General features: G+C 46.0%; 1 protein-coding gene across 1 annotated transcript in view; it reads right to left on the bottom strand.

Moving 5' to 3' along the window:
- Positions 1-14,915, bottom strand: part of ttc6 (tetratricopeptide repeat domain 6) — a 213,144-nt gene that overhangs the window by 185,969 nt on the left and 12,260 nt on the right. The window contains exon 5 of the mRNA XM_041214176.1: positions 11,516-11,652. Coding sequence (XP_041070110.1) covers positions 11,516-11,652 — 137 coding nt within the window. The remainder of the gene's footprint in view (positions 1-11,515; positions 11,653-14,915) is intronic.

The raw sequence follows: 14,915 nt of genomic DNA on the forward strand, positions 1-14,915 counted from the left end.
GCGCAGCCGACTCTGGTGCGCGCCCGCTGAACCCAAGATCTGAATGAGTGCAGTGATGGCGGGATGCATGCCCGACGTCACCATGCATCATTTTACACATTGGCAATTGGGCCCCGCCCCCACTTACTGAACGGAAGATTCTGCCCTGTGTCCTGACCCATGAATGGATTCTGTACTGTGGGGTTTATTTACATAACTGTCCTGGAGAACGTCAGTTTGATATATTAGCTGCCTTCCAATTCACTGATGGATTTGCACTGCAGGGTTTGTTTACATAGCTGTGCTGGGGAATGTGAGCTGATTATTTTGACAGATTGATAGGCCTCTGCAGAAGACAATGGTTTATCAGTGCCTTTTAAAATAATTCTTTCACAGGGTGTGGGCATCACCGGCTAGGCCAGCATTTATTGCTCATCCCTAATTGCCCTCAAGAAGATGGTGGTAAGCTGTCTTTTTGAGCTGAAGTCCATGCAGTGTAGACACATCCACAGTCCTGTTAAGGAGGGAGTTCCAGGATTCTGACCCAGCGACACTAGAGGAACAGCGATATAGTTCCACATCAGGATGATGAGTGACTTGAAGGGGAACTTTCAGGTGGTGGTGTTCCCATTCAACTGCTGTCTTTGTCCTTCTAGGATGTAGAGGTCGCTGGTTTGGAAGGTGCTGTCTCAGAAGCTTTGGTGAGCTGTTGCAATACATGTTGTGGATGGTACACACTGCCGCCAGGGTGTATTGGTGGCGGGGGGAGTGAATGTTGAAGATGATGGATGGGATGCCAATCAAGCGGGCTGCTCTGTCCTGGATGGTGTTGAGCTTCTTGAGTGGTGTTGGAGCTACACTCGTCCAGGCAAATCTAGTGTATTCCATCACACTCCTAACTTGTGCCTTGCAGATGGTGGACAGGCTTTGGGAAATCAGGAGGTAAGTTAGTCTCCGCAGAATTCCCAGCCTCTGACCAGCTCTAGAAGCCACAGAATTTATATGGCTTGTCCAGTTCAGTTTCTGGTCAATGGTAACCCCCAGGATGTTGATAGTGCAGGATTCAGTGATGGGAATGCCATTGAATGTCAAGAAGAAATGGTTGGATTCTCTCTTATTGGAGATGGTCATTCTCTGGCACTTGTGTGGAACAAATGTTACTTGCCGCTCATCAGCCCAAGACTGAATGCACATAGGCACGGACTGCTTCAGTATCTGAGGAGTTGCAAATGGTGCTGAATATTGTGCAATCATTAGAAAACATCCCCACTTCTGACCTTTTGATGGAGGGAAGATCATTAATGAAGCAGCTGATGATGGTTGGGCCTAGGACACTACCCTGAGGAACTCCTCCAGTGATGTCCTAGGACTGAGAAGATTGCCCTCCAACAACCACAACCAGCTTCCTTTGTGCTAAGTGTGACTCCAACCAGTGGGGAGGTTTCCCTGCTTCCCATTGATTCCAGTTTTGCAAGGGCTCCATGATGCCACTCGGTCAAGTGCTGCCTTGATGTCAAGGGCAGTCACTCTCACCTTACCTCTTGAGTTCAGGTCTTTTGTCCATGTTTGGACCAAGGCTGTAATGATTTCAGGAGCTGAGTGGCCCTGGCAGAGCTCAAACTGAGTCAATGAGCAGATTATTCTGAGTAAGTGCCACTTGATAGCACTGTTGATGACCCCTTCCATCACTTTGCTCATGATTGAAAGTAAGCTGATGGGCTGGTATTTGGCCAGGTTGGATTTGTCCTGCTTTTTGTAGACAAGATATACCTGGGCAATTTTCCACATTGCTTGGTATATGCCAGGGTTGTAGCTGTACTAGAACAAATTGTCTAGGGCCACAGCAAGTTCTGTAGTGCATGCCTTTGGTACTATTGCCAGAACATTGACAGGGCCTATAGCCTTTGCGGTAGCTTCAGTAGTTTCTTGATATCACATGGAGTGAATCAATCAGCTGAAGACTGGCATTTGTGATGCTGGGGACCTTCAGAGGAGGCCAAGATGGATCATCCACTCGGCCCTTCTGGCTGAAGATGGTTGAAAATGTTTCAGCCTTGTCTGTGTGCTGGGCTCCCCTCATTGAAGATGGAGATATTTGTGGAGCATCCTCCTCCAGTGAGTTGTTTAATTGTCCATCACCATTCATGACTGAATGTGGCAGGGCTGCAGAGATTTGATCTGATCAACTGGTTGTGAGATTGCTTAGCTCTGTCTATCATTCTCTGATTCCGCTGTTTGGTATTCAAGTAGTCCTGTGTTGTAGCTACAACAGGTTGACACTTCACTTTTAGGTATGCCTGGTGCTGCTCCTGGCATGCCCTCATGCATTCTTCATTGAACCAGGGTTGATCCACCAGCTTGAAGGTAATGGTAGAGTGGGGATATGTCGGGCCATGAGGTTACAGATTGTGGTTATATACAATTTTGATGCTGCTGATGGCCCACAATACCTCATGGATGCCCAGTTTTAAGTTGCTGGATCTGTTAAAACTCCAACTCATTTAGCACAGTGGCAGTGTAAGACAACACGATGGAGGGTATCCTCAATGTGAAGATGGGAATTTGTCTCCACAAGGACTGTACAGTGGTCACTCTTACCAATACTGTCATGGACAGATGCATCTGCAACAGATAGGTTGGTCAGAGCGGGGTTAAGTAGGTTTTTCTCTCTTTTTGGTTCCCTCACCACCTGCACCAGACTCACTCTAGCAGCTATGTCCTTTAGGACTTAGCAAGCTCAATCAATAGTGGTGCTACTGAGCCACTCTTGGTGATGAACATTGAAGTCCTCCACCCAGAGTACAGACTGTGCCCTGCCATCCTTAGTGCTTCTTCCAAGTGGTGTTCACATGGATTCATCAGCTGAGGTGGGCAGGGTGGATGGGGGAAGTAGGTGGGAATCAGCAGGAGGTTTCCTTGCCAATGTTTGACCTGATGCCATGAGACTTCTTGGGGTCCAGAGCTGATGTTGAGGACTCCCAGGGCAACTCCTTCCCGACTGTATACCAGCTCTGTCAGTGGGACTGACATACCTAGGAATGGTGATGGCGGTGTCTAGGACATTGTAAGATATGATTATGTCAGTATGAACATGTCAGGCCATTGCTTGATTAGTCTGTGAGACAGCTCTCACAATTTTGGCACAAGCCCCCAGATATTAGTAAGGAGGGTGTGTGTGTGTCATTGTTGTCTCTGGTGCCTAGGTCGATGCCAGGTAGTCCATCCAGTTTCATTCCTTTAGACTTTGGGGTTAACTGTTTGATACGACTGAGTGGTATGACTTATTAGGCCATTTCAGAGGGCTTTTAAGCATCAGCTTCATTGCTGTGGGTCTGGAGACACATGAAGTTCAGACTAGGTAAGTACGGCAGGTTTCCTGCCCTAAAGGGCATTAGTGAACCACATGCATTTTTATGACAATAGGAAATGGTTTCATGGTTTCTGCTACTGAGACTAGCTTTTAATTAAAGATTTATTAACTGAATTTAAATTCCACCAGCTCCGTGGTGGGATTTGAACCCGTATCCCTACAATGCCACTGCCTCCCCCAATATAACATATAGGGCAGAATTTTTTGCTCAGCGTGCAGGCACGCGCCTGACATGCTTGAGTGTAAAAGAGCACATGATGACATTGGCCAAGCGTCTCGACATTACCATGCACTGGCACAATATTTCAGTCGGCAGGCGGGCATGGGTATCGGAGCCATGCCTGCCATTAATTAACAGGCCACTTAAGGCCGTTAAAAAGTAAATTACCACCAACTTTTCGTTGCCCACGCGATTTTGCGCACATCACACAGAAAAAACGGGCAGGCAGCCAGCCAACAATTTCAAAAACTTCTTCCATGGGCGGGATAAATTGGGTCAGCAGCAATGCCAGTGTGAGTAGTGAGGCGTTTGGAAGATAGTTTGCTGCTGGTGACTTATTAGTATATACTTCAGGGCTTCATTGTTAGCATTTCCAGACTTCATTTCAGGACTCATTGGTGTCTCCAAGGACCCAAAGAATTCATACCATGTGGACCCTTCCAAGTATCAGATAGTCTTCTGCTACCCTGGGAATGGGGATTGTGGTCTCTGCTGGTGGCACCTCCTCTGAGGAGGGAGAGAGGGACAGAAGGAAGAGGAGACCAGGTGTCCCAATGCAGTTTCCAGGAGAGCGACCTGTGGGAGGAGAGACACAGGCACAGGAGGGCGCAGGGCCAGCTGGCAGTCCCAGGCATTAGGGGTCACAGAAGATGCCACTATCCTGTTGCCAGGGTTTACAGGCGGTAATGCAGCTACCTCAATATGTCTGAGGTGCAATGCTGAAAGAGGCTCTGCCTCTCAAGGGAGGCAGTGACCTCCATTTGTCAGACGATCGGGCCTGAGATCAGCTCCGACTGTGTGGGTGGAAACCCCGTGCCAGTGGCTCTGAAGATCACAGCGGCCCTCAACTTCTATGCATCTGGCTCTTTCCAGGGGTCAGTGGGGGATCTGTATGGAGTGTCCTAATCAACTATCCATAGTTACGTCAAGCTGGTGACAGAATATCTGTTCAGGCAGGTATTGACTTTAATTCATTTCCCTACAGTCAAGGCCAGCCAAGCTGAGGGAGCCAGAGGCTTTGCAGTGATTGCTGGATTCCCTCGCATCCAGGGTGCAATCCTCATACATATTGCACTCTGGTAGATTGAAAATATGGAGGACAGTAACGGGATGAGAGCGAAGTTCCTGCACAACTCCTGGGTGCGCATTAGTCTTTAGAGGGTACGGTTTAAACAAAGCGCAATCAGGTCCTGGAAGGCTGCCGGTAGTGAAGACATCTTCGGTCTTGTCAGCAGGAGATTAAAAATTATGGATTCAAAAGCACTGACTTCAGCACTCGCCCTCCTCCCTCCCCCACCCCGGCATTGCTGAGCATTTCAACATGTGCTTCAGGCTGACTGGCCGTAAATTGGCCAACCAGCGTAAAATCACGGTCAGGGGCCGATCGCAGGTGGTGATCTCTTCCCCGGCTGGTCCCGGGCCTGCCGATTGAGTCCGCATGCTGACCTAAAATCCTGACCATAGAAAGAGTACACATCTCCTTGGATGAGGAGGATGTCAATGGGATGAATTTGAAGAGAGCGAGGATTCTGGTGCCCCACAGGAAGAGGCCATTACTTGGGCACAACATGGAAGACATGCTCGTGAGACTCTCATAGCGACAAATTTCCAGGGCAAATAAGGTTAACTCTAGCTGATACAAGCACATTTCTCCTGACCTTCGATGCGGGGTAGACATTAAGACCTTCTTTGTTATCCTCAACATTCCAATGAAGGTCGTCAATCTCAAAATAAATAATCACATTCACACATAATGATGGTCCCATCCTTGGAAGGCTAAACACACTATGGAGTGTGTGGCAGTTCTGCAATGGTACAAGCACTCCACCAGCACTCAATCTGAAGCAAGTAGACATGGTGAAGTCCATTCCAGCATTCCACCAACATTTTACTGGCCACTTCAAGAGGCAGGAATGCCACTGAAAATATCAATGCACTCATAGCAGTATGCTAGGAGCCCTGTAAGGTGACTCAAGAAGGAAAATCATCAGTCACTGGTTATCGCTTGACCATCTGAGGATGGATCTAAATCTGGACAGTGGCATCTTTCCAAATGGCATCTCTGTTGCATGATTAATGGTGAGGCCTCATCTTGATACTGAGCCTCCAGGATGACATCACTCTTCAGGTCGATGTGATCTGTCACTCTACAGAATGGAAGCGAACCTGTGAGTTAGGCAACCTTTGTAAGTGCAGAGAATGCTTCAGCGGGACTATCATGTGATCACTGACAAAGACTCATGACCCTGCCTTGGTCAGAAGCTTCACAAATTCATGTCCAGTATGCCTTGGTACCTGGGAAAGATGTGGCCCAGTCAGTATTGACGCAGCATTTAATGATAAATTAGTACCCTCTAAAGACTAACACACACTCAGGAGATGTGCAGGAGCTTCTGTCTCATCCCATTTCTGTCCTCCATATTTTCAAACTACCAGAGTGCAATATGTATGAGGAAGCCTAAGACACTGATGGCATTGTCACATTGAGAGATCCAGATCGATTGCCCTTCTGAGACCGAGCACAAGGATTCTGTCAAGCCATGCTATCCAGACCCTCATTGGAAAACTATCATCCTCACATGTAATAAGCCGGCATAATCAGGATGGCACTGTATCTGAATGCATGGGGCGTTCGCAATAAGGTAGATGAATTAACAGCGCAAATAGATGTCAACGGGTATGATATGATTGCGATTACGAAGACATGGCTGCAAGGTGACCAAGGCTGGGAACTGAATATCCAAGGGTACAGGCAAAAAGGAAAAGGAGGTGGCGTGGCATTGTTAATTAAGGATGAAACTAGTGCAAAAGTGAGAGAGGGTGTTGGCTCAGAAAATCTAGGTGTAGCGTCAGTTTGGGTGGAGCTAACAAGCAACAAGGAGCAGAAAACATTAGTGGAAATTGTCTATCAGCCTCCAAACAGTAGTGATAAGGTAGAGGATGACAGTAAACAGCAAATTAAAGATACATGTAACAAGCTGCTACAGTAATCATGGGTGACTTTAACCTTTGTATAGGCTGGACAAACCGAATTAGCAATAATACTGTGGTGGATGAATTCCTGGAATATGTACGAGATGGTTTTTTTAAACCAGTATGTCGAGGAACTGACTTGAGAACAGGTTATCCTAGACTTGGTATTGTGTAATGAAAAGGGTTTAAGTAATAATCTTGTTGTGTGGGGTCCTTTAGGGAACAGTGATCATAACATGATGGAATTCTTCATCTGGATGGAAAGTGAAGTAGTCTGATCTGAAACTAGGGTCTTAAATCTTAACAAAGGAAACTACAAAGGTATGAGTTGGCTTACATAGATTGGGGAACTTCATTAAAAGGCATGACGATGGATAGCCAATGGCTAATATCTAAGGAAAGAATGTATGCATTGCAACAGTTATTCATTCCTTTCTGGCGCAAAAGCACAACAGGAAAAGTGGCCCAACCATGGCTAACAAAAGAAATTAAGGATAGTATTAGAACATGCGATATTTTGGTCGATGGGCACGCAAGGGACTCTGCAGTATGCCCACCAACAATTAACAGGCCTATTAAGGCCATTAAGGCCATTAAATTACTAATTAATTATATTTTTTCACTGCTCACCCAATCTTACAGTTGGCGGGCAGACAAAAAGACCAAGCGGTCTTTGCACTTTTTAGGAAATCTCATCCACAGATGGGATGAGGTTTCCAACAGCAATTAAAAATAAAATAAAAATTTTAACTTTTCATTAATAACATGTCCCCGCTCATTTGACAGAGTCACGAGGGGACATGTTTTTTAACACTCTTTATTGTTAATTTTTTTTACATCTTCAGCTCCCTGAGGCAGCTCCCCCCCACCCCCCACCCCCCCGCCCCTCTCCCCCGAAACAGGCAGCTCTGAGCACTGCAGCATGCATTTCATGCTGGGCAGGCATTAATTGGCCCGGCAATGTGAAATTGTGGTCATGGCCCGATCATGGGCAGCGGTCAGCTTCCCAATTGCACCCACTCACCCACGGTGAGCCCACCCAACGAGGGGAAAATTCTGCCCAGTGTGTTTAATTTTCCAAAGATTACTGGCAAAACTTAGTATTATGAGAGAATTTTATTATCAGAAAGGTAAAGTCCAAAGACATAGTGAAACAATGGGAATTTACATTCAAAAGGGAAAATATATATGAAAGAGTGCAGGTTGTGTGTAAGGGTAGGTATTTTAAGATCTAACAAGCGTGAAAAACCTTCAGCATCTATGCCTCAAGCTGCTGTCTTCAAAGAACTGAAGTTAAGAAAACTCACTTTGAATTCGACTCATCCAGGATATTGTGTGTCACTTTGCCTGTGTCTTTTAAGATCTATGTGTCTTACTGTTGCCTTAACAAAAGTGTAATTGGGTGTCAGATTAAGTAGGGGATTCAGAAGTCATTATAGCAGTAATTTGTAGACATATATATGTGCTTAAAAATAATTTTTCTTGTTAACAAATGTTTAATCCAGTTTTGTACAACACTATAAGACTTGGTGGTCTTATTACTACTGAATTCAAGGCACGCATCTCGAAATTTTTACAAATTGCAAAACAAATTGTGGCAGCTGTTTCAAGTTTCCCTTTGGGATTTGAACAACTCAGCATTTACCATCGGCTGTGCCATAACAAATACATAGTGCCAAATGGCACATTTTCCTGCGCCTGCCAAGGGTGGGAGATGTTCCCACTCACCTATTGTGTATAAAAGGCTGAGGAGTGCCTGAGGGTAGGTCGCAAGGCTGGAATAGAGTTGCAAGTTGAGGATGGACTAATGAATGCACTTGTTTGTGTTCAGAAGAGAAGCTAAAACATGCTGGAGTGCACACGATTGGGGGGTGGGGTGCCCAACAACCTGATCCTGTCCAGGTTTGAGATGGATGCCCTGGACATGGAAGGCGAGTGAGGAGCAAGGTCCTCAGGCCTCAGAGTGGCAGGGGTCCCAGAGGACAGTAAGAATGCAATGCGCAGATGAGAGACTGGGAGAGTGTACAAGAAGGACAGGGTCATTGCATCTCCAATGAGAAGTTCAAATCCAGAGTACCCATCGCTTGGCCATTCACAGTGCCTCAGTGAGGCATGTGTCCATTTTGTTAAGCAACCGTAGTGCTTACACAGACGCTTAGGGATGATATTCTTAACTGGCATATTCTGTTTCTCCCTCAGAAGCACCATCCTCATGATACATGGCTGACCCTGAGGATTCTCCTTGACACCCTAGGAGGAACCATCAAGTGATGTACCCACGTCACATCCACTCTCTGCACCGAGCACCTGCGCAGATACAGGCAAGTCAGTGGGCTACAGTGCTTTGGCTCCATTTGGAGTGCACAGTGATAAGGGCACATCACACTCACATGAGGAGCTGGCGGAGGCAGATAGTGCCTAGGACCCCAGCAGTCAGAGGAATGCTGGAGGCTAGGACCATGCTGAGTCCGAGGCAAATGATGAGCCTCTGGAGTCATCCATCAGGTGGCAGATGCTGGATGTCCGGTGGGATGAGCTGGAAGATCTGGCGAAGATCCCTCAGGGTCTGCATGCTATGGTCTCGGTCATGGAGGAGCCCATGTGGAACTTGAGCACTGCATTGCACTTGAGCCCTGAGCACCAAGCACACAGCCTCCTCCACTGAGAGAGTGGCGACTCTGAAGGAAAGGCAGCTCCAGGAACAGAATCCGGGTTCCTGGGGTCCCGCTCAGACCTGCAACCCTACACACCGGCTGTGACCTCAGGACATTACTGCCAGTGTGTGGGATGGATGAGGCACATCCAACAATGAGGTGCCCATCCATCAATGGTGAACAGGGAGGTCCAGATATACCTCACACTGGTATATGATCTGGCTGTTGTCCCTGTGGGCTCCTCTCATGGCGCAACGGATGAGGATGGCAGCTCTTCCGCCCCTCTGCCAGTGACCGTGCCATCTTCTGAGGCCATGATGACTGAAGAGCACCGGGCCATGTTGCTCGTAGCAACCTCCCAGATGGAGCCTGCTCAGGCCCCACTGGTCAATTGCAGAATCAGCAATCTGCCTCCAATATCGCTGCCAGTGAGGAGGAGGCACCAAGATGTAGCACTCGCAAGCACAGGATGGAGTTTTCACAGGTGACGTGTTCATTCCATCAGTGCTATATATTGTTTTTGTGTGACTTTGGCAATCATATTATGTTGTGTTCCTTGTTTACAACTCTGGTAAAGATATAAAGCAAGGTTTTTAATGCCCTGAGTGTCCCTCATGTTTTCCATAGGTGCAGGCCTCATCAATGCCTTATGATAGAAGGCAGGGGCAGCAAACTTCATTACAGAGGCTGTGAGGTGGCGTTGGGGTCATGGGCTTGTCTTCTCAGAAATATGTGAGACGGAGGCAGTGCACTTGCACTGAGATAGAAACCAAGTCCTGGCAGCCTAGCTGAAGGAGCATTAAATCAAGGCCTCCCTGGTGTGTCTGCCTCCCTGAAGATTCATGAAGTCTGCCTCCTCATCCTCACCCTGTGCCTGCCTAGACTCCTCATCAGACCCATCAGTAGAGTCTTACTCTAAGGCCTGAGGAGCTGCCTCAGTATCCTCATTCTCGAGTGGGACCCCTTACCAGTGACAGAGTGCAGCAGACCACGATAATAAGCAACAAGCGCTCTGGAGGATATTGCAGGGAACCCCCAATGGCCTAGGCAATGGAACCTCATTTTCAGTAGCCCAGTTGTCCTCTCTTGTGGCCACACACTATCTGCATGTCCATGGAGTGGAAATCTTCCTATTCACAAAGGCACCCAGCTGACCCACTGGCAACTTGATGGCCACATGAGTACCCTGGATGCGGGGGAACCCAGCAATAGCTGTGAAACCTCTGACTCAGTCGGCCTGGCTGGCTTAATCCGTCCGGTAATGAACGAATTTGAGGATCTGTCTGAACAGAACGTCCACTACAAGCTTGACGTAACCATGGACAGCTGATTGGCACAATCCAAACAGATCTCCACGCTGACCCCTGGAAAGATCCAGATACATAAAAATTGAGGGCTACTGTGGCCTTCAGAGCCTTTGGTGGTGGCTGAAGGGTGCCCACCCTTACAGTTGAAGGCAATCTCCAGCCCAATCATTTTGCATAATATCATGGCGTCCCTAGGGAGGTATAGCCACCTGTGGCATTGGAACTTGGACATGTTGAGGTCGCTAACTTGCTGCCAGTACATTCTGGCAGCAGGATAGTGGCATCCTCTGCGGTCCCATCTGCCTTGCTGTCTCTGCTGGCCCTGCACCCCCTGTGCCTTCACCTCTCCTCCCACAGGTCTCTCCCTGTGCCACTGCCTGCGGGCATCTGCCCTCCTCTCCCTTCTGCCCCTGTCTTCCTCTCAGAGGTGGTGACCCCAGTAGAATACACAATCCCCATCTGCTGAGATGCAGGTGGCACTGCCCCGTGCACTGAAGGCTCCACTGGGCAGAAATGCTCCAATACAGTTGACAAAACATAAGAGTCCTCAACAAAGCTAACAAAGCAAATGCTTCAGAAGAAACCTGAGCGAAAGGTCTGAAATCTCAACAATAAAACAATAGCAAACTCTCACCTGAACTTCTACCAACTCACACAGCCAATGCTCCTGCCCCTTTTTATCCCACCCTTGGGTGAGAAAAGTGAAAAGACAGGATGGCTGCTTGCCCGTGTTGCCTGTGTGCCGAACAAAAAAATTGCATGGGCAATGTAAAATTCAAGTCAATTGCCTTTTTAATTGCCTTAAGTGGCTGATTAGTTTTCGGCGGGCAAGCTGTCGACTCTCGCACTATCACATGACTGAATGATAACATCAGGATGCATGCCCAAAGTCAGCACATGTGATTTAACATTCTGGGTCGGCTGCGTGCCCAAAATTAGCATGTAAAGTTCTGGCCTATGAACACTTGATAATTTGACTAATGCAGAAAAAAAATCTTCGATTGTAGCTTACCTTGCCTTAGCATTACCAGGCTCCTGTTTGATCAGTGTTGTAAGATCTTGAATTGCTAAACACCAGTTGGAATTCTCAAAATAAAATAAACCACGTTTCATCATAGCATCTATTCTTCTTGGGTTTAAAGTAAAAGCCTACAATAAAATATATAAAAGGCCGTACCATAATACCTGTCACTATAGTATTCATGCATTTACCATGAATTGATTGTTATTTTAAGAAAATATAAAATTAAGCTAATAATTTAACAGAAAGACATGTCACATCCATAATATTAATTGCCATGGATAAGCATAACGTTTAAAGAAGTGATAAATTTAGGAGCAAACTTTTTAAAATAATCTTACATCTTCAGTCCATGTTGCACCATACATCGCTCTGTTTTAGAAAAAATAATCTCCATTCATTTTCTGTTTATTACAACTTACGTGTTTGGAGCAGTTCCATGTCTGAAATGCATTCTGAGTAAAATAAATACACCAGCGTATGTTTCTAACTTTGTACTGCTAATGGGGAACCTCATCAACCGAAAGCCCACTGCAGAAATTTTGATAAACATTTCACATTATTTTCTGACCATTTAAATTACTGGTGACCAAATCATATGTAGCATACTCTCAAATTTCCAATGGTCTTGCAATAATGCTTTTTGCTGGAATAGCAATGTTGAAAAATTATCCTCATCACGTACTGTCCAATTTTCTTTCAGATTGTGTTTTATACTCTTCCGCAGAATTTTGACTTAGACATGTATAAACATGAGTAAAGCACAAGTTGAGAAATTAGAAATAATTTTAACAAATAATAAACATTTATACATCAGACATTTTCATCAGTAAATAATTTACTACCAAAGTTATAAATTTCCTCCAATTAATTATTCAGAAGACTTAAGCCAATATCTTTGGTCCCCACCAAAACTCCGTTGTCCAGCCACCAGCTCCATCCCTCTCGCTGGCAATGGTCTGAGACTGAACAAGATTATTTACAAATTTGCTAACCATTTTGACCCCAAGATGAGCTTCCGACCACATGCCTACATCATCATTATGACCCTCATTTCCACATCCATAACATGCCAGTTTTTGTCCCTGCTTTAGGTCATCCTGCTGAAACCCTCATCCAAGCCTTTTTGTTATCCTTAGATCTGACTAGTCTAATGCAATCCTTGCTGGCCTTCCGCATTCTTCTCTCCTCCAAAACTCTGATGCCTGTGTGTTTGGTCACACCGAGTCCCATTCACCCATCAACCCTGTGCTCACTGACCTACACTGCCTCCTGATTTTAAAATTCTCATTCTTGCTTTCAAATTATTCCATGGCCTTGGCCTCCCTATCTTTGTAATCTCCTCAGCCCTAAAAACCTCCAAGTTACCTGTGCTCAGCTAATGCTGGCCTCTTAACAATCCCCGACTTTAATTGCTCCACCATTGGTGGCCGTGTCTTTAGCTGCCATGGTCTTAAGCTGTGGAATACCCCACTAAACCTCTCCTCCTATCTACCTCATTGCCTTTTTAAAGATTCACCTTAAAACTTACTTCTTTGAACAAGCTTTTTGGCCATCTTTCCTAATATTATCTTATGTGACTTGGTGTCAAATTATGTCCATATTGTTCCCGAGAAGCACCTTAGGACATTTTATTGTGTTAAAGGTACTGTTAAAAACATAACTTGTTGTCATTGAAGGGGCAACTCTGAGGGAGCAGCAGAAAATATATGGGGCAAAATTTTTAGCTCGGCGAGCAGGTGCATGGCTCAAGCGTAAAATGGCATGTGTTGATGTCAGGCGAACATCCTGAAATCAATGCACAATAGCATGATATTTCGTTCGGCACGCGCACACCAGAGTCGGCAGCATGTCCGCCAACAATTAAAAGGCCTGTTAAGGCAATTAAAGGAGCAATTAAATAGAATTTTTTGCTGCCCGTCCAACCTTACAGTTGGCAGATAGGCAAAAAAGACCAAGCGGCCTTTTCGCTTTTTAGGAAACCTCATCCACTCGTTTCCTAAAGCAAATAAAAATAAAATTAAAAATTTAATTATTAACATGCCCCTGCTCATGTGACAGGGTCACATGAGGGGACATGGTTTACAAAATTTTTAAGTCCTTTATGTTTTTTTTAAATTCTTCATCTCCCTGAGGCAGCTCTGTGCAATTGTCAAGCGCTCAATCGCACGCATGTGCGAAGTTCGCACTTGCTCCGCTCGCATTACCCACCTCCCCCGCTCACACAGGCAGCAATTAGCGCTGCCGTTTGCGTTTCATGCTGGGCAGGCCTTAATTGACCCTCCAACATGAAATCACCTTCCGGCCTTGATTGCAGCCGGCAGTCAGCTTCCCAACTGCCCCCGCCAAGCCTACCCGACAAGGGTGAAATTCTGCGTACGAAGTCCTGTCGACCTTGCCAATCGCATGACTGGTGAGAGGGTGGAGGAGTCCATCTTTAACGTGAATGCTCTGATGTTTCAGGCCTTTTGCACTGTCCATGTCCATAGAAAGAGTGCCAACCTGCACCAAAACATGTTACGAGGCAGTTGACTGAATGCATGCTGGTTCTCATCAATGGCTTGCACTCTCAGAGTGTGGCAAGGATATTGAGAACTTAGCTTTGACCCTTCAGTGCCTTACTGAAGTGCAGAATAGTGCTCCACAGCTCACTTCTAGTAGGAAATATGCCATGAGAACGAAAACAGAGAAATAGGACATTGAGTGAGGGCGCTCAGAGTGCTCTCACCTCTGGCCCCATGTCCCATACGTTTCATTCTTCCCTGATGGCTGAGTCTCTCCCTGCTCAGGTACGAGGATGTCAGTCAGAGCATCAAAAAGAAGTCAGAGCAGGGACATGAACAGGCTGCCTCTACCTCTGCTGAAGTTACAGAAGTCGCATCATGAAGAGTAGTCGAGAAAGGAAGAGTAATGAATTGAAGGGCTCGAACATAGGTGTTCAGTACAGTGTTAACTTGTGTATTTTCTGTTTAATTTTTCTATATAATAACATTTAAATATTAAATATTTAAAATATTGCTCCATTTTCCCACATTGCCTATTTTTGCCATCTGGCAACTGACCTTCTGTTTTGTGAATAATGGTAATAAATGAGTTAAAGAAAAACAATAGGTATCAATGAACTGCTTTGTGCTGAAGGTTGTGGGAGCCAAATGAGTTCACATTTTCCTGCCTGATTGGTGCACCAGCTCAGTCTGAGTGAATCATGCCTGAATCAGGCCATCCTGATCACTCCTGCAGCAATATGTATGATTGTTTGTGCCCTTGCCACATTGCACTCCTCCTCCTCCCACTCCTCATGTTCCTTCTTCTCTTCCTCTAAGGAGGCAGAGCACTTAGCAACTTCCTCCTTTTGGAGCTCCAATACTCAATGCTAAATTATGTTTGCAAG

Source organism: Carcharodon carcharias, chromosome 20 (assembly GCF_017639515.1).
Source record: "Carcharodon carcharias isolate sCarCar2 chromosome 20, sCarCar2.pri, whole genome shotgun sequence".
NCBI lineage: Eukaryota > Metazoa > Chordata > Chondrichthyes > Lamniformes > Lamnidae > Carcharodon > Carcharodon carcharias.